The following is a 20,525-nucleotide window of genomic DNA, read 5'->3' as shown; positions in this document are numbered from 1 at the left end:
GTCTTAGAATCAGTGTTTGTGGTTTCACCAACAAAACCTCTCAGTAAAATCTTCAGCACAAACTCTCAAACAAAACAATCAAGTAAAATCTCATTATTTAAACAAAAAAAACATGCAAATCTGCCAACTTCTTCCAGAGCCAGCCGAGCATAGCTGTATCCCTACCAGCATCCAGAAAGCAGCATATAGACATAACAACTATCTTAGATCTAACCCTACAAATAGCAAATCCTTCACTGTAGAAGTAAATCATCCTAAACCCTTCCAGAGCATGAAGCACTGCACTTACACCCTGAAGGGTCGAATCACCCACACAAACATTACACCCAGTCACCAACCTTAATTCACAGAGCAGATAGACTGAAAGGGCACACCTTGCTATTACCAGCTTCCTGCGCTCCTCCGTGCTGTAGGACTGCAGTAGTGGGATTCCTAATAACCTCACCTCCTTAAGTTTGGGTAAGCAATTGAGCTTATCAATGTCTTCCCAGGAATTCAGACCTGCTTCAAAAAATAATGGGTTTAGAAATGATGCACAGGCAGGACACAAAATACAATCTGTGACAAATTGGGAGAGAACCCCGTTACTGTGCATTCACTCCAGTGGAGATATCTTCAAAGCCACACTAAAATATATGTGTAGTTGACTACCTACTTAAAACCACGCCCTCATTCAGAAGAATGCCCCCCTTCAGCTTTGCAGCATATTACATATAAATTCTATATTTTCAAAAGGCATCCATTTTCAAACTCGGATTCATAGTGCCCACACAACAAATACACCACCATGTATCATTACTGCGATAACCACAGTGACTTAACTCTCCATTGCCATGATAAGCAAGGAAGGGTGCACACACAATTACACATGCATAAACAGACACACCTGCTGATCATAGCCACACGGCATCCCCGCTGTTAGAACCAGTGCACACATACATGGAGAATCAATGTATAAATGGATCATTCATGTTCTTCTGATACGTCCATACCCCCACTGTTTAATGGTACCCGCCATACAACTTGGCCTCATGCTGTAACCTAGCATTCCCCCACCTGCAACTCAATCCCTACAGCAGTACTCTGAGAATCCAGCATTTGTTTTCAAGTGATGCCTCTCGCTTGTATATATTTTCCAGCCCAACATCCAGGTTTTGGATTCTGTCTTCTGTATGTTGAGGCTAAGCTGCAGCAGTGGGTGAGCACTAATCGATTATGCATATTAATTTGGCGATGTCCTAGTACACCACCCATGCAACAGACTTGCTCCACGTCCTCAAGGTAACAGTGGTAGACCACCACGTCCATGTTTTTAAATAGTTTTATTTCCTCTACCACATCAGTTCTAGCTCCAGACATGCAGTCAGATTTTGGGGTGCGGGACATCATTTGTGTCACTCTTGAGACTAGCGTTGTATTCCCCAGCATCCCTGACATCCAACAAATACTACAGACATTCCAAAAGTATTTTTATGGGAATCCAGACAAATCTGAGCCTTCCTTCTACTGTATGAAGTTACCCAGCACTGCTTAAAATAAACTCATAACAGAGGGGCAACCCTGAATGCCATCATCGCCCAACATGACATAATCACAATAGACCACATCCTACCGGTCAACTGGTCAGACCACACTTAATCCTATTCCGCATCTCGCAACCGATCATGTGCCAACGTCCCATCCAAGACCCCACCACAAGGACAAGAAACCTAACACAGATCATCATAGTCGACTTAGAAGAAAAAATAAGCACCCTCCTGCCCATCTCCCCAGACGGTCTCTCCACAACAGAACTCACATCCCACTACAACACAACTATGTCCTCCATCTTAGATCAACTAGCCCCCCTGAAATAATCCAGGAACATCTCCTCCAGATCCTGGTTTAACAAGGACATTAACGACGAAAGGAGGCAACTTAGAGCCACAGAACGTCTATGGAGAAATAATCCCTCCTCTAGCCTCTGCGAGAAACTCAAAAACAGCAAGAAGAAAGTACAAAAAACATATCCATAACGAAATAACCAACTTTTTCTGCACAGCTCTTGACAACGCGAAAAACAGGCCAAAAAACTCTTAAACATCATCAAGCAGCAAACTTCCAGGTCCTCTGCAACCCCAGTCCAGGCATCCAAAAACCTATGTGACAACTTTGCCAACTTCTTCAATTACAAAATCTTCAAGATTGAGCTATCACTTGACATCAACCTCAATCCCTCCTGCAAAAACTTAGCCCCAGCAGTTGAAACTACCTCTAGCTTGCTCCTCACGAAAGCCTGGAGCTCCTTCGACCCCGTACCTGAAGCGGAGATTCTCAATTAATCTCCTCCTCAAAGCCCTCATCCCACATCCTCAACCATGTACCCACCCAAATTACCAAAAAGGTGAAACTCTCGCTTGCACCACTATGGTGTGAAATCATAAAGAGCTCCTTAAAAACCGGCATCATACCATACTGCCTCGAAGTCGGCCAAGTCACACCACTACAGAAAAAGCCAGGCCTAGACACCAACGACCTAAACAACTTCAGACCGGTTTCCAATCTCCTCTTCTTAGCCAAAATCTTCGAAAAATGTGTTCTCCGTCAACTGAATCAGCACATTGACAACATCAACCTGCTAAATCATCACCAATGGGGCTTCAGAAAAGGCCGTAGCACCGAAACCGCGATCCTTAACATCGTGGATGACATCCTCAAATCCCTTGATACTGACCAATGCTGCCTACTCATCCTCCTAGACCTTTCGGCAGCCTTTGACACTGTTGATCACAATCTTCTCATCAAGGCTCTCAAAGACAGAGTAGGACAAGGTGGTCCTTCAATGGTTCTCCTCCTCCTTTCACAATTGCTCCCTAAGGATAAAAATCAAATCTTTTACGTCTGACCTACTGCCCGTCAACAGAGGAGTCCCCCAAGGCTCAGTACTCTCCCCTCAACTGTTCAACATATACATGGAACCCCTCACCATCATTCTGAAAAAAGCCAACATCCCCTTCCGCCTATATGCAGACGACACCCAGATCTACTTGGAAACCACCTCCATTAACGACATTCTAAGGCTCAACAACACTATTAGAGAAGTTCAACAATGGCTATCAACAAACCACCTTAAACTCAATCAAGAAGAAAACGAAATCCTCCTCATCTCCAACAAAGAAGAAAACCCTCAAATCGTAGAATGGCTGAAAGCAATAGATGCTCTCAACGGTAATCTCACCCTGGCTAACTCGGTAAAATCACTAGGCAGCACCCTCAACCAAAAACTAAGCATGACCAAACACATTAAGATCTCCGCGAAGAGTGCCTTCCTCAATCTGAAGCTTCTCAACAAAATTACACACTTCATCCATGGACCTCAAACAAGCCACCCAACCACTGGTGTTATCTAGACTGGACTCTGGGAACGCAGTCCTCTCCGTTACAGCTCTCTCCCACTTAGCACCACTCAAAACAACTCTCAATGCTGCTGCCAGAATGGTCACCGATGTAAAAAAATATGACCATTTATCTCCCGCACTCAGAGAACTAAAATGTCTCCCAGAGGAAATGTGTGCAAGCTTTAGAACTGCCTGCCTCACACACAAAGCCCTGCACACAGGGAAACCGGATTACCTGGCCTCCAAACTCAACAAAAAAATTGGCCAGTCAAGAAACCTCAGGAGCTCCAACGCCCTCTTACTCATCCCTTTAAAAACATGCAAACGAATAAAACGCGCCACGATCCTTCGCAGGAAACGCATCAAAAATCTGGAACTCCATCCCTGCCGTTATCAGGACTATACTTTCCTTTATAAAATTCAAATGACTCCTAAAAGACCTCTACCTCAATTGTGCCTTCCAGAACTGAAATCCGAAACACCCAAGCCTGCACTCTGCAGCCACCAGCCAATGCTCCACCATTCCCTACCTCATCCCCGCTCACTAAACCCCTCCTCGTTCACCGCCTCTCGGAGGAAGATCCAGCCCAAGACTTTGTGCACGCATCAAGACTACCTCTGCACCTCTCTACCTCAATGACGCACCTTGGACGCACAGCACACTGGGGCTTTTGAACACTTATGTTTACCTTTGTCTCTTTTATGTGATTTCTCTGCGATCTGCTGTAAAGCGCTCCGATACCTTCAGGTCTGGCCAGCGCTATATGAAACCTCTTAAATAAAAAATAAAAAATCTGTGCTGTGCAAGGTTGGGTGTCTGTACCGCAGCCCTCGCTCCACTACAAGGGTCTCCCAAAAGTGACAGATTTTTGTAATGTGTGTCATTTTTGTTCTGTACTGCTTGGTATCCAAGCACCCACCTTCATCACAACCACTTTCACTCTGTGCTGCTCAATGAGCTCGGTATTAGCCTGCTGTTATTGAAGTATTTTGAGTTTATTTTTGACCAATAATGGAAATCAAGATGAACAGTTCATTGATGACATTGCAGGGATTGCAGGCAGTGTTACCAAGCCAGAGAGCCGAAAGGTCAGGTTCAGCTTCAAGTGCTCCAGCATTAAGCGGAAGAAAGGTGAATATTTGCAGGCAGTGTGTCAGGATCCACGAGGAAAGGTGTCATTCTTAAGACGGTATCAGATATGAATATTACATGGTCAGAATCTGCAGTGTCCCAGGATCAAGGAATAGGGGAGTTAGGTCCTGCAGACATAACAATAGGTGCCAACAGCTTGAGCAGAGTGAGTTGGGCTCTGTGGGCAGATTACTAGAGAAGGTTTTTTTCTGCTTTCAAGTACTAGGTGTTAGGAAAAGCTGGGTGGGATTTTGCAAGCAAAGCACCAGGACCAAATGGGTTCAGGTTCCCCAAGCAATGTATAATAGTAGATTACTGGGTGCCATTAACTGCCGGAAGTGTCACAGGGCTGATTAGCAGGCAGCATCTACAGTACAGGCTGCACAGGGACCTATGAGTAAGGAGCAGAGTGTCAAGATGTTTAGGTGCTATAACGTGGTCCCCAACTCTATAAACTACTTTCATCGCATGTGGCTACAATAATGATCACAACACCAATACACATCCTACTTCCGGTAAATACAGAGTAATCAGGCAACGAACAGTGGTAACCACAGCATAAACAGATCCCAACAGGGACGATCACAGCATCAGCATACAACTTTAATAAGACAAAAATACACATCTATCTTGTGAGAACCACAACATCACATATCCTTTCTTTGGTACCCAAGCGTCATTAGATGCCCCAAAATTGATTACCACAGCATCACCACACATTGCTAACCACAATACACATTTACAGTACAGCAGTAACACAGCATCACATATCCCCCCTTTCGGTAACTACTGCGCCAGCACCTACCGTGACTGTAAGACCTGCATCCACACAAACCCGAATTGTAGAAAGAAAGCACATCACCCAAACACATCTGGCTTACAATACTCACAGAATCACAACTCCGCACTGTGCTAACCACATCAGTAAGATGTCATTCTCGGACAGCCCAGTGCTGTTAGCACAAGAGTTTTGGTGGTCTGAAAATGCTCACAGCTCTGCATCAACTGCTGGTAATAAACCTGTCAGGACTCAAACTCTGTTGGCTCACATTTGACCCAAGCACAAGCAAGCATGCCACAACACAGCCACAGGTCAGTGTTTCCACACATTGACCCTACCTACAGCACACTGAAAAGCATGATTATGGTGGACCATGGCAGTCTAATCAAATCACAATAAATTCAGACTTCTCCAACATATACTTCACATTGCTGCATTTAGTACAACATACAGCAGTGCCAATGTATATACTCCCAATGTATATTTGCAAAGAGTCACAATTGCAGTGTTTTGGGTCAGAAGACATGATTAGAAAAGTCTGAGGATTCTTAAGTAACAGTGCTGCTATGTGCACGCATCTAGAGGTGTCGTCATTACAATGCGCATACATAGGTTTTGTCACTAGTGCATGGGTTATGAGGGGTGTAATTGCATTGTGTGTAGGATTAAGGGTTGCAGTGTGCCTTCTTTTGCAGGTGCCTCCATTTCACTCTATAGGTGCTGAGTGCATTAATGCAGTGTGTGCTTTCTATATGAATCATTCCTACACTGTGCATAACTGAAAGGTGTCCCAATTGAAGTGTGTTAGCTGCTGACCCTTCAATAGTATAATGTGCTTCGTAGGGGGCCCTGAAGCAGTACACAGGTTCCAGAGCGGTACTTACTCTGCATTTTTTACTTTCAGGTTCTCCTGGCGCAATACAGCGGTTTTAAGGAGTAATAACTGGAGAATGTGGAATCTAGAGCAGTAGTTGCTGCAGTGTGTAGACTTAGAAGGCAACTCTATTGTAATATGTGCATTCTTGATGTGACATTACTATTGAAGTATCTAGTTCCAATGTACAGCAAATATGATCTCAATGTGTCATTAATGCAGCACTTGGGTCCTGCAGTCAGTCAGTCAGTGCTGCGGTGTTTACACTCAAAAGGTCTCCTTGCGGTCCATTTATGCAGTTCATAGACTTAAAGTTGTACCTGTTACAGACAATGTGTTCTGGGTCTGGTGGCTTAGTGAACTAATACATCCACTGTAGGGGCCTGTGTTCGACATCATGGTCACAGATTCAAATCCGGGCAGGTCCACTCAGCCTTTCATCCTTCGGAGGTCGATAAAATGAGCACCATTGAGTTGGGTAACAATAAACATCTGTTATTCAGCGCCAAGATATCCTTGGGTGAACGTGCACTTTACAAATACACGTTATGTTCTATAGACAGATCATCAATGTAGTGTGTAACTTAGAAGGTGCTCTATTTGTGGTACATTTGCTCTAGGGGTGTCATTACTGCAGTATGTATTATTAGAAGGCACCCCTGTTGCTGTAAACGGGGAACATTTGTTTGCATCTATTTCACTGGCATGTTATTTCCTCTTGGATTACAATGCTTATTGCTAATCATCTCATAGTTTATCATTTAATTTTCAGTCGTAGAATGAGAAAATACATAAGTAAGAAGTTAATGATAAGAGGTTATGGTTAAGAGTAAGAGTAAATGCCTAAGGAGTTATGAGTAAGGGATAAATGGTAAAAGGTTAAGGTTAACCCCTAGCATGCCCGGCAAATGTTCGCGCTGCGCGGGCGATTTACATAAGATTCGGACGGCCCCCGGACATCGTCAGCACATGCCCACCGTGACGCAGGATGGCCGGGGGCCGTCATGAGCAGGCAAGGGGTTAAAGGGTTAAAGAAGGGGTAAGTTGGTAAAGAGGTTATAGAGATGGGTTTAAGGGCAAGGGATATACGGTAAGGGATAAAGGATGAGAAGTCAAGAAAAAGGATGCAAGGGAATAAGGTTATGGGTTATATAGGGGGATTAGTAAAGGTAACATCATTAAATAAAAAAACAAAGTAAATTGGTATGTATTAGTAAAGGGGTAAGGTAAAGAATTCAAGGTTCATTAGTAAATTATGAGTTGAGGTCAAAGAAACAGTAAAAAATGAGTTATCCATAAAATTACGACAAAATGATAAACAAGGAGAAAAGATGATAGGAAATGATCAACCAACAGCAAGCAGGAAAATGTTACATATGCATTCTAGGTGTCATTCCTGCAGGGTGCTTATGTAGAATTTATCAGTGCGGCTGTATTTATAAATTCTGGGTGTTCCCAACCTCTTACTGACATTGAAGATGTGAACTCTGCAGAGGGCGATCTCTTTACTGAATTGTGAATGTTTAAAAGGCGTCTCTGTTGCAGTGTAGAAGTGCTGTTACTATAATGTGTATGCTTAAAATGTAAAAGTAAAATGTAAAGTGCAGAGTGCTGACTTATGTTCAGTTACTATTGAAGTCTGGGAATTTTGAAGATGCCTTTACTGCAGTCTGTGGTCTTGAGGTGTCGTTACTGCACTGTGCATGCTTCGAATGAGCCAGTATTGCAGAGCGATAACTCTGCTGTGGCTATTTAGCGTGTGGCGTGCATAGGCTCCAAGGTTCAAACACTACAGTGTGTGAGTTCATAAGATAATAACGATCATGAGCAGCAAAAAGAGGTTCTTGCACCATCTTGTTTGCATCAGGAACTTTGGGGGTTCAGAGCATAACAAATTGCAGTGAATTGCTGCAACATTTTCAGATGCAAGGCGTGGTTTTGGAATGGGCCGATTTTACCGTGAGGGGGCTGAAAGTGGTGCCTCTGTGTTGGGGTGTGAGGACACTGACACGAACACAGTACCACTGGTGAGTCTGTGCAGTGTACACGGCGAGTGAAGGAAATGCTGCAGCGCCATGCATACCGTACCTGAATTGTGAAGACTGACAGATCGGAGGTTTGGGAAGAGCCGAGCTAGGGAATCGTCTTCCTCATCGATGGCTAGGACATGGTTATTGGCCAGAATTAGAGTGTCCAGGCTCGGGAACATGGTTCCCAACTTTCGGACCTCGCTCCAGTCCTCCAGTTGATTGTCTGTAATATGCAGCAGCTTCAGAGAATGGCAGCAAACCGGAGAGCAAATCACGGTGTTGTAGTCATTAAGGCACAGAAAGAGCTCCTCCAACCTAAAAAGCGACACAGAGTGAGAGAGAGAATGAGTTAGACAGGTGGGGTCTCAGATTCAGGACCTCTGCAAAGCAATGCAGCCTTTCCGTTGCAAATTAGGACATAAGTCGCAATTTTAGCACATTCCCAATCCCAGGAAAGGAGAGAAAATGATCATCCAACATCCAAGCAAACTATTCCCAGGAAGCACCCACAAGCCCCGAGCTGTTCATATGATGCATCACTGTACCTCATCCAATTGCTGTCGAGTTAAGGCTTTGGCAGCACGGACATCAAACTTCTGGTGCAGTTGAGGCAATAGCGGTGCCCATGCCGTAAAAAATATGCAGTCAACCTTGTTAAGCATTGTTGCCCATGCTTTCTGAAGACAAATCCACAGTACATGGTTTTATCTTAAGGAATTACATTAACTTCATTACAGAGACTCCAGACCATAAAGAACGCCGCAGCCAGACTGACCAGACTGATCCTCGGCCTTCCCGATAAACCCACCTCAGGAAACTTCATTAGCTCCTTGATGCCAATTCAAGCTGCTGACCCGTGAACTAATAGAACTAGCTATCAAGCCATTTCCTTTCAGGACTGTTCCGCCATGTGCTTGTGATGGTGGAGCAAGCAGTGGCTCTCCCATCCCAAACACAGCCTTTATAGAGAACGAGTGGATGGGACTTTCAATTTTTTTTGTGGAAGTACCATTACCACCAACCGCCCCATGAGACATTAAGTAAGATTGTCTGGGTATAATATGTAGCGCACCAACAATGAGCCACCTTTTGGTGGCGCATTGTCAGTGCACCGCCCAAGGGCCTGTTTGTTTCAGAGTCTGCATTCAGGCATGGGTGCAGAGGCAAAGTGATTCTCTCATTTGTGTGGGGTCACCCAACATGCTGAGGAAACGCTCCTTGAAGATAGCTCTGGTGCTCTATTTGCACCAGAGCTATCTGTATTACAGAACAGGGCAGACAAGCCTCTTCTGCATTGCCTTCTGTAATACTACAGTACCATGGGGTGCAGAAAACTGGCACACACGTCAGTTGCGCCCCAGGGTGCTGTTTGCAATACAGCCTGTGGGCACACAAACCCATTAGGTCCCGGAGGCACTTTGCATAATGCGGCCTCTTGGCCTGTATTCCGCAACAAGCACACTGACTCCATTTGTGCCATAGTGAAATGAAAATGAAATGAAATGAAAAGCAATTTATAATGTGCAACTTTGCCCAACGGGCGTCAAGGCGCCTAACCAAACATTATCGAAATAGGAGCATCGGAAAAGAAACATGCTACTGATAGACCTCAATAAAAAGCCGTGTTTTTAGTGCTTTCTTGAAAAGAACCAAAGAAGGTAGTGCTTTTAATTCGGAGGGGAGTTCGTTCCACAGTTTAGGGGCCATAGAAGAGAAAGCCCTTCCACCCCATCTGACTCTATTTGTTCGGGGAACGGCTAGGAGATTCTTAGAAGCAGACCAGAGGCTTCTACTGGGGATGTAGGGGACCAATAGGGAGCCAATGGCTTCTGAACCCCCACCTGCTAAGGCACTGAAGACCAGACATAAGATTTTGAAAGTGATCCTAAGATGAATTGGGAGCCAGTGCAAACTCTTCCTAGCAAGAGTAGCAGAGGAGGTATTAGGGACTCCCAGAACAAATTTGGCCGCCGCATTCTGAACGGGCTGCAGGCGTAGAATCAGGCTCTTATTGATTCCCGCATACAGTGTATTGCAGTAGTCTAACCGTGATGCCAGAAGGACCACCATGGTCTGTTTACGAGCCAGGGGGGGAAGATAATGGGCTATTTTTCTAAGAATCTTGATGACTCCCCAACAGGTGGACACAGTCCGATTAATCTACTGTGTCATGACAAGTGAAGTATCTAGAATCACTCCCAGATTACGGGCTGATTTAACAGGCATGGGACATGTTCCCAAGGAAGGGGGCCACCAATCACTGGACCATATGTTTTGATCTTTGCCAAAGATCAAGACCTCAGTTTTCTCTCCGTTGCACCTTTAAACAGATGTGCTGGGTGCAAAAGAAACAGTGTGGCCCATAGTGAGCAATTTGCTGCCCCAGGGCAGCTGCACACTCATGCTAGTGAAAGATTGAATGGCTGACTGAAACATCCAGTCCTCCTTCCTCTGTGCAGGTGGGCAAAGATCCCCCTAGAGGCAGTTGCAGGGAGTGACTGCTCCCACCTGCGGAATATGACTCTACGGTCCATGGGGCCCCTTTACCCCACTTACAGGGATCTCTCTCAGGAGCGCATGGACTGTGTGCCACCTTTTTTTGTAAAAAACACAGTTGATGGACAGAATGTAGAACAATGTCATACATTCAACCCAGTACAAGGATCTGGGCCTAAATCCATCGTTTTTTTGCACTCCACACCACCCTGGGTTAGACACTGGCTATATGAAAATAAGCTCTGACCCTGTGCCTCATGGGAACAGTCCAGTCCGAACTACCAAGCCATGTCTTTCCCAGACCGGAATCAAGCATCCAAGGACCAGTTTCTGGCTATCAGCCTTGTTCAGCCTGGATAGCTTGACTCCAGTGGTGTGGAGAGCCTGGGACTCACGTCTGAATATACCCAGCACACTCGGGGTGAAAATTGCAAAAAACACAGTTGATGGACAGAATGTAGAACAATGTCATACATTCAACCCAGTACAAGGATCTGGGCCTAAATCCATCGTTTTTTTGCACTCCACACCACCTTTTTTTGTGGCGCACAGTCAGAATACCTCCTGATGGCCTCTTTGTATTTATCCTGTGTGTGCTTGGCCGTAATAGGGTACAGTGAGTCAGAGATGCAGGAGGTTTCCCTGATTAGCATTAGGGCTCGCTCCCATGCGAATGAGGGAACTCCCTTGAAAACTGCGCTGGTAGTCTATTTGCGCCAGTGCTACCTGTTTTGCAGAAAAGGGGGCATAACCGCCTGCTCCTTCTGCAATACTAAAGTGCCACAGGGGTACAGAAAACAGGCGCACATGCCTGTTGTACTGTTTGTAATATGGCCCCTGGAGTCCTTTCTCTGGTACAGGGAAAGTGCCTGTGCACACAACGAGAACATACAATGGGTAAGCTTAATATCAACAATCTGAACTGTTTTATTTTTTGACAAAGTAATGGGGGCATGCAATATTGATGTACAATCTAAAGGGAAAGGTACATAAAGTGGCCCTACAGTATGTTTCCAATTCATGCCTCCTATCAACAATCACAACTGTTCACCAAGGGAGAGAAGACATGCCCTCTTGGAGGCAGGTCATTCAAGTTGTGAAACAGCCTTTATGGCGCTGACAGCAATTTATCTAATCTAGAACATAAAAATAACTTATGGGGCGAGCCAAAATTTGGGCAAAGTAACCTAAAGATTGTTGATTTCATGCAAGCCCCCTGAACCTTAATGCTAATGCATACATGTTTCACTTGTTTCAGAAAAATGTTTTTTGTTTTCTCCACAGTACCATAGGTAAAGGTGCCGTGAAGAAGAGCTTCATGACTCAAAATGCATTGGGAAAATATTTAAACACATTATTCATATGGACGAAATAATGTTAAGGATACATTAAATTTAAAGAAAAGTTACGTCAATTAGAATACTCACTAATAAAGAAGTTAGTTCAAGCGCTGCTCTCAGAAGCATGTTTTTTTAATAAAAATAAATCCAAGACCAGCATAAACTGCAGTAAGCATGCTATAGATGTGCCCCAAATAATAGGCCTCCCTCAGAGCAGAGCATTTTTAAAAGGGTGACTAGCTGTGTAAAGAAGCGGCTCCATCTTTCTCTGTACAGGTGGCACTCGCTTGCACTTCAAAGAGGGGACAGAGACGGGCAACTGCACCCACCTTCAGGAGGATATCTAGAAGGGAAAAAAACCAAATCTAGGGGGACCTTGGGACCACGGGTGGTGCACAGACTATTTTCCAGATCCTTGTGGTGCAAGTTAATGCACCTCCTGACAGCTTCTGTGTCTGCGCCTAAGTCCATAATGCAGCACAGGTACAGAGGCAAATCAATTCCCTCATTTGCATGGGGTCACACCCCTATGCAAATGAGGGAGCACCCTTTAGAATAGTGCCAGCACTATATGTGCACCTGCACTATCTGTATTACAAAAGAGAGTGCACAGGCTTTTGCGCCCTCGTCTTAATTACAACAGTGCTCGAGGGGGTGCAGAAAATGGGCACACATGCCCATTGCACCCTGGGACATTGTATGTATTACAGGCCCGGGAGTGCTCACCACAGATGAGCAGTAGGGAATGCACAGTGCGGAGTAAACTAAGAAACCAAAATCCACCCTCAGTTCAGTGTACAACCGTTAACTCTATAGAGAACACAAGCATTCATAAGCCAGGGGACAGGGTGTAGGAGGCACTTTCCTGTATCCGAGGAAGAAAGTCATCAGATGTAGCATGCAACTGTCAATGTTATTCTTAGATTTCTTTTTTATCTTAGGTGGCTTATATGGTCTGTGAACACTTTAACAGCTGAACGTAAATGTTAGAGCTACACCACTAAACATACAACTCAAAAGCACGGTGCTGCAGGGTCTAAAAGAGCAGTAGTGAACAGTGAACTTCAGACAGTATGCTTAGGGCAGTGTGGGTGTCGTAACGCATGGCAGGATTTCTTCCTTTTGGCATCAATATGATGAATCCTACGGAACTCGGGCCACAAGGGTAGATTTGATTGCTGGACAGTTACAATGAAGACCCAGATGGAACTCGTTCATTAGCTCAATTAGTAATATCCCTTCTCACTCATGTGGTAAGCGACTTCAGTCTCACTTTAATCCCCTACCTCTTCAAGCACGTACTCGATTCTTTCAGGAGCCTGCTGTAAAGGTGTAGGTGTGTGTGTGTGGTGTGTGTGTGTATAATATATATATATATATATATATATATATATATATATATATATATTCCAAAAGAAAAACACCTACTCTTCAGTAGGTGTAAACACAGGCCCTTGTACGTCGTGATGACTAAACTAAATACAGGCAAGTTGGTATTTGCTGAGGAAATTGCTTCCAACTTTTTTACCGAGTGACTTAGCCATAAATGGAATTCCACCTTCCCTTGGTATGTGCGATTGAAAGTAACAGATTAAGTATAAGACACAGAGATGTTGAGCATTTTCTCTTGGAGAATTACAAAGCATTCGGGTTGTTGTGGTCGGAGAGACCTCCGACAAATAAGCGAAATCAATGCAGTGGCAAACACTTTTTCAAGTGCAATGACATCATGTCCAACAACAAAGTTAAGGAAAATGTGCAAAGATGGCACTGTTTTTTGGTTAAGATACATACTCAGAACTTTTCTCTACTGATGAGTGCTACTATCCCGAAACACGAGCCATGTCTCGTGTCTAGAGATACTGGAAATATCGAGTACTTACTTGCACCAACCTTGGTGAAACACTGACAAACTTTTTCCTAGCTCTTCGAGTCACACGCACTGCATATACCAGAATTCAGAGGGGCGATCCGGCGGAGAGGCTAGCAGTGTGCTCCCAGCGTTGATTCCTGTTATAGGGCTCCCCTGAGCCCCCAAGCTGACGAGCTTTTGGAGATGCACCTGCGCGTCTGAGAGGCAGCGAGGCCTGTGACTGTTTGGCGGCCTTCTCTGCCACCCCAGAACTTTTCTCTACTGATGAGGGATACTATCCCGAAACACGAGCCATGTCTCGTGTCTAGAGATACTGGAAATATCGAGTACTTACTTGCACCAACCTTGGTGAAACACTCACAAACTTTTTCCTAGCTCTTCGAGTCACACAACTGCATATACCAGAATGCAGAGGGGCGATCCGGCGGAGAGGCTAGCAGTGTGCTCCCATCGTTGATTCCTGTTATAGGGCTCCCGTGAGCCCCCAAGCTGACGAGCTTTTGGAGATGCACCTGCGCGTCTGAGAGGCAGCGAGGCCTGTGACTTGTTTGGCGGCCTTCTCTGCCACCCCAGAACTTTTCTCTACTGATGAGGGATACTATCCCGAAACACGAGCCATGCCTCATGTCTAGAGATACTGGAAATATCGAGTACTTACTTGCACAAACCTTGGTGAAACATGCAGAAGGGCGATCCAGCGGAGAGGCTAGCAGTGTGCTCTCATCGTTGATTCCCGCAATAATTGACCCACTGCCACTTTAACACAATGGTATATGCTGAAAAATAGTAGTCCTATCTCAGCATTGGTGAATATTTCACCCCCTTTAAAAGAGAGCAAAACAGATGCACGTCCATACCAGCTACATATGATTAAGTCTCGTAAGATTCGAAACGTGTTATGCTGAACAACTTACTGAAATAAAGGGTTGTCATATAAACACGTATAGATGGGCCTCTTCACACCTACTGAAGAGTAGGTGTTTTTCTTTTGGAATGTGCAAGTGTGACGTACCTCACACTATATTTTCAGTGCCCAACTTCCCATCATTTCATATCTCAGTTCACTCTACCGTCACACTGGCTCTTTTGGTGTCCCACACGCTATGGACACACGTATTCTCCTTCAGTGTGTTAAGGCCTCTTCTCTGCCTCCTCGCCACATCTGTCAGCATCTCATACCTTCCTTGCGTAGGCCTGCTTTTGCGTATTAAAGGTACCCTATGAGACTATTCCAGACCTCCACATATATGTATCAGCTCCAATCCACTTGAAAGCCACGCCAACCGTTAACCACTCTTTCAGTTTCCTCTTTTCATTCTACTGATTCCATTCACATATCCACATCATCCATATGCCACCCCCACATCTGCCCCAAACTCGTCTTCCAGCCAAAAGAGAACTCCTAACTATCCATTTACCCTTTTCTAGCGCTGCATACCCTCATTGGGGTTCTCAAAATGTCTTACAGTCCTACACACCTTTCATATCTGCCCCCTCTATGCCTTAATTTAGCTTTGTACAGCACCCCCCTACTCACACCTACTCACTGTGGTAACTCTTGCAGAAGGGTGTGCACAGTTTCCCACGTGGCTTTGCTGTTGTTTAGGACCAGTTTGCTGACCCCAGAGAAAGACTCTGCACAACTTCTTTCTAACGTCGACTGGTGCAGAGGGTTGGAGCTAAGATTTAGGAACTGCAGCTGAGGAACATTGGACACAATTTTACGCACCTTGACAAGAAACAGAGAAAGCTGTGTTAGTGTTGCAAGCATGCAATAAAGGCACGAATCACTGGAGTTAAGTCTTTTTTGTCAGCACTGAAATGGCACTGTGTGTCGTCTGAGTGACTGAAGAACAAAGGGAAGGGAGGCTCCTGTAAAGGGGCCATGTCGGTCGGCATGCATCTCCACTTGCCTTCACATATGTAGTCTCCCAATTACTCTGTATTCTACACTACCTACACAGTAGACAAACTGCTGGCTTAAATTTCTACCTACGAATGTATAGAATCTATAGGTGAAAAACAAATGCCCTGTTCTTTCACACTTCACCAAAAATTCCAAAAATGAATAGTAGATGCCATTCTGTGGTGTGCAATTTGGCACTGAAATAGACATTAAAATAGTCAATTTAACCAGGCAAACGGCTGCACCACATCATAGAATTCGTGAAGTGGACATCCCCAGACTAAGAATGCGAACTCTGAAAATGAGGCTAAATGCCCAGCAGCTTCCATTTTGAATACTATTCACTTTAAATGTAAGTTGTAAGGAAAAACGAAATACAATGGGTTATAAAACATATATACTTATTCACCAGACTCTCAAAGTTACTGCAGCTATCACTTGTTTAAGGATTTTACTACTATAGTTAAACACTATGATAAAGATAAGAAAGCAGGGGCAGGTGCTTGGTTGAAGTGCTCCACTGGCCAACGTGCTGCTTTGTATGCCACTCACGTTACTTTATTTAATAAGCATATAGTATTTACATAATGAAATAGAGGGCAGATCTCCTTGAGTTTAAGCTCGCTTGTAATGAGTTCAGTACGTTTTTTTTTATTGTAACACACACGTTTGAGATTACTCTTACATTGTGGCCTGGAAGACCCATTTCACATTCTCTCACCTGGCTAATATAACAGACGTGAGGTGAAGCGCAAGGATCCTTTCCTTCATGATAAGTATTCAACATGTTGCAAAAGAAAGACGCCCACATCCACTTTGTCTTCAATTAAATTTTATGCCATAAAACAAAGCAAAGCAGAGTGCCGAGAACCTCTTGAGCAAGCTGATTAAGGACTACCTGATGAGGATGAGGTGGGTGGCAGGTCATAGTTAAGGACCGCCTGCAGTTCGAGTACTGAAGACAGGCCCATTTAACTCCCTGTAGTCTTGGATCCCACTGAAGAACAGATGCAGTAGACTAACAGTGCAGCTTTCACAATTCTTTCTAATCACGTGATACATAGGCAAGAGGGAGCCGAGAGAGACAAAATGTCATCGAAGCACAATAAAGAGTGAAATGCAAAAAACAATTCAACAAGAAAAAAAATACAAGAAAGTAGAGACACAAACTAAAATACTAGACCACTTTAAGAATGGGAAATGTACTTAAATAAATAATGGGGGCTCCCTTATTCATTTCATAATCTAGCCTGTAATTAATTCTATCACTGTGTGCTGGCCGCTCCTCCTGGCTGCACAAGACAAGCTTTCGACAAAGCAATCACCAGACAAATAGTACTAAGAATCATCCAAGCGGGAGCGATTAAAATGCACATGTAGTCACATGAGCCTGCCACCCCGCAGTAATCTTGTGTGCTTGTGATTCCAAACAGTAGCATGTGCGGAGTTCCCACCAAACCATCCCATATCAGCTTGATTTCAAGGCACAAGCGAGGCACACCACAGCTGTGGGGAGTTGTACACACCAAAGCCAATCCCCTTTTTGCCCCCTCTCCAAGCAGTGTGTATGTGAAAACTGAACACAAGTGTACCCCAAAATGCATTATGTGCTCTACAGGCAGCCAAGTAGCTATTTCTTGACAGGTAAGTGGAGTGATTCTGTTCCGCAGAGACCATCACATTAGAGTAAGATAAAGTATTCTTAATGATATTTTAGAGTTCCACGATGGAGACACCCATGGGTAAGGGCCATGCCCTTTAAGGCAGGAACATTCAGTGCCAGTTTACCTCTTGCCAGTCTTCCAGCTTATTATCAGAGAGATCGAGCTCGGACACATGGGTGCAGAAAGCTGCAATTTCATTCTCTTCTCCTGCGCAGGTTATTCCGCAGCTATTCAACACTAGGATGCTGGGTAGATTCAGACGATCTGAAACCAATGGACAGTATCATCAGTGAGCTGGCATTACCTTCTTTAGCGCCCACCAAAACCACCCACCCAAGCCATTAGAACTCAATCGGGGTAGAAGCTGAAAAAAATCAAAAGGGCAAGAGATCGCCCTTCAGACAACCATAGAGTGGCAACGAGCAGGAGTGGTGTGGTGAATGTGGGTGCTGAAACGAAAGGCAGTCATGTCCCACTAACTGAATGTGTACACTAAACGCTTCTCCAATCACAACTCCAATAGGCATCGCGGAACATCTGGGTACGAGGAGTGTGACTTTCTTCCTCGTAGAGTATGCTGTTAGCAACATTTATATCTGGATTTCCTAGAACTTCTGATGGGTAAAGTATCAGTTATGTCAACAACAATCTGAAAAGCACCTGTTCGCCTTCAGAATACTTAGCCACTAGGAAGGAGTCGGATGTATATACAAGATTGGGCACTGTATAATCTTTAATTTATGGCCTTTGGTACGCAACTACATTTACTGTATTGCACATATAGATCAGTAAAAAAGGTATATATTTATATATTAATAATGCACTCCTTTTCTATGTGTATATATTCATACGCACACACATATATATATATATACATATAAATATATATACATACATACATATAATGTAACAATTAATTGCGTAAAAAAGTGTAATATTTTCATTGAGGGGTTCTGCTGGAATCAAAAGCCTGAAGGTACTTTATGATTATCCTCAGAACCCATTATCTGTTATAGTTTTTTTTGTATATAACATGTTTATATTGGGAATTTGACTTGAAAGAGCTGTTTTCTTCAAAGTGCAACTACAACGGGCACTCATTGGAATGTAGGTTTTGTTTACCTTTCAAGAAGAAAATGGACACTGGCCAGTTGGTTTATGCAAATCTATGGCATCATTTGCTACATAATTTACCACATAAGTTGCAGATTTCACCCCAAAATAAATTCTTGCACAAAATGAGGAAAATAATGTGCAGCATAAATTAGATAACTTTGTTGCATAATCCTAGTAACCCCGACAACAACAAAGCTATGTAAAATGCTACGGATGCTGACATCAACATGATGATTCCTGTTTTTTGCACAGGACTCCATGAAATATTTCCGATAGTTCATGGTTACCTCCCAGTTAAGTTTGGGTTTTAGATCGCCGCATTCTGTGCAATAAAGCACACAAATATGTCATTGTACACGACGTCAAATTGTGTTTTATTTGGACATAGCTATGTTTTGCACTTGCTTCAGAATCACAAGGATATTTTCTAAAAGATACCAAAGACTACGCTACACCCGAGATACAGAGTGTATTTATTCCCCCAGGCAGGATCATGGCTTGAAGGACATCGGCCCTAGGGTATCTTGCCACAGGCCGTGAGCTGTGCTAGCTGAGGGCGGCTCCACTCTGGCATCAGGTATGCAACTGCTGCATTTCACATATGACAATGGCAAACGTTTTAGTTGCTAGTTATTAGTAGCAAAAGCTTTGTAGGAAGAAGATATACAAATAATATATCAGTTTTCATCATAAATGTATGTGCTTTACTTTCACTTTTACCAAGAATAAGTGTGATATTTGATTCTAATAGTCTGCAGGCGCTCCGTATCAGATTGGCTTTTAAAGCGTCTCCGATGCACTAGTCCAGACGTCTTGACTGATTCAGGGAAGAGAGTGCGGGAGATTCAAAAATCGAGCCTGTTCCTCACTTGCAGATTCTGTCTTTTCCTAACGTGAATCTTTTCTGTGTAAGCTATAAGAGAGCATCACGGGAAACATGTACGTTTTATCTGCTACAAATGGTAAATTGCTTTACTGGTACATACAGACTGACGGTGTGTGACCAAGAGATTAACGTGTAAGAATAAGTGGTGGGGCACAAAGTTTGCTCTGAAGCCCATGGCCAAAGCTATTGGAGGTGCGTGTGCTGATTACAAAGGCGGCGTAGTCTTGATTCCACCACATGCCTCAAATTCACCACCAGACACTCGCTGTCAATTGCACACTTTATCTCACTCTTGCAGGTTTCTGCATTCTCGCTACGTCACGCTTTTTTCACTTTTCTCCTTCTCCCTTGTGTTTCCCTCGTTTGCTCTGGATAAAAGTGTAACTAAATGTCGTCTTGCCCACCTACAAGCACCGGCTCAAATTAGGCACTGGTGTAACTAATATTACTTGGCAACCAACAAAGGTACGCCTTAAAAGTTGCTGCTTCAGAAAATGAGTAGATAAGCAAGGTTTTATTTTTTTCTAAACACGAGTACAGTAAAGGGGTCCACCAAAGATCCAGCGGTAGAGCGCTTCATAGGGAGAGGGCAAGGACTGAAAATGAGTAGCCCCAACCCGGGCTCTCAAAGGCACAGCGCGTTTAACGATGCAGAGCTCATGGGGTATAATGCTCTGGCAGGAGAGGGTCCGATCAGACGGGAGATTAGATACTCAAGTGATATTCCTTGAAGGGAATTTTATGCCAAATCGATTTCCTCAAATGCAGTGCTGGCCAAAATTGGGAACCACTGCAGACTGAAGGATGGGCGATGCTATGCCGTCCCTTGTGACAGAGGTCACAGTCTCGAGTTTGTACGGTATGAAGAAGGTTAATGAAAGACATCTTACTTCAAACATGGGATACGGAAAAATATTATTTTTCACAGCAAGATCGGAGCAATAGAAAAGTACTGCCGGCACGTCGAAGGAAGTTGGTAGCCCGTACCGATCTGGAGTCCCACTCTAATGTGTAATGGAAGGTATAGGACAAGGGGTGGGAAGGTGTGTT

General features: G+C 44.1%; 1 protein-coding gene across 2 annotated transcripts in view; it reads right to left on the bottom strand.

Annotated features, from left to right (window-relative positions):
* Positions 1-20,525, bottom strand: part of TBCEL (tubulin folding cofactor E like) — a 233,275-nt gene that overhangs the window by 42,941 nt on the left and 169,809 nt on the right. For both annotated transcript variants that reach the window (XM_086956794.1, XM_086956793.1), the window contains exons 3-6: positions 17,598-17,737; positions 15,451-15,632; positions 8,253-8,509; positions 375-501 (exon numbers count right to left, since the gene is read on the bottom strand). In XM_086956794.1, the coding sequence (XP_086812920.1) occupies positions 375-501; positions 8,253-8,509; positions 15,451-15,632; positions 17,598-17,737 (706 nt within the window). The remainder of the gene's footprint in view (positions 1-374; positions 502-8,252; positions 8,510-15,450; positions 15,633-17,597; positions 17,738-20,525) is intronic.

The sequence above is a fragment of the Lissotriton vulgaris genome, chromosome 2_1 (assembly GCF_964263255.1).
Source record: "Lissotriton vulgaris chromosome 2_1, aLisVul1.2, whole genome shotgun sequence".
NCBI classification, from domain to species: Eukaryota; Metazoa; Chordata; class Amphibia; order Caudata; family Salamandridae; genus Lissotriton; species Lissotriton vulgaris.
Note: the sequence above shows the minus strand (reverse complement) of the source record. Positions and strands in the feature narration are given on the sequence as shown.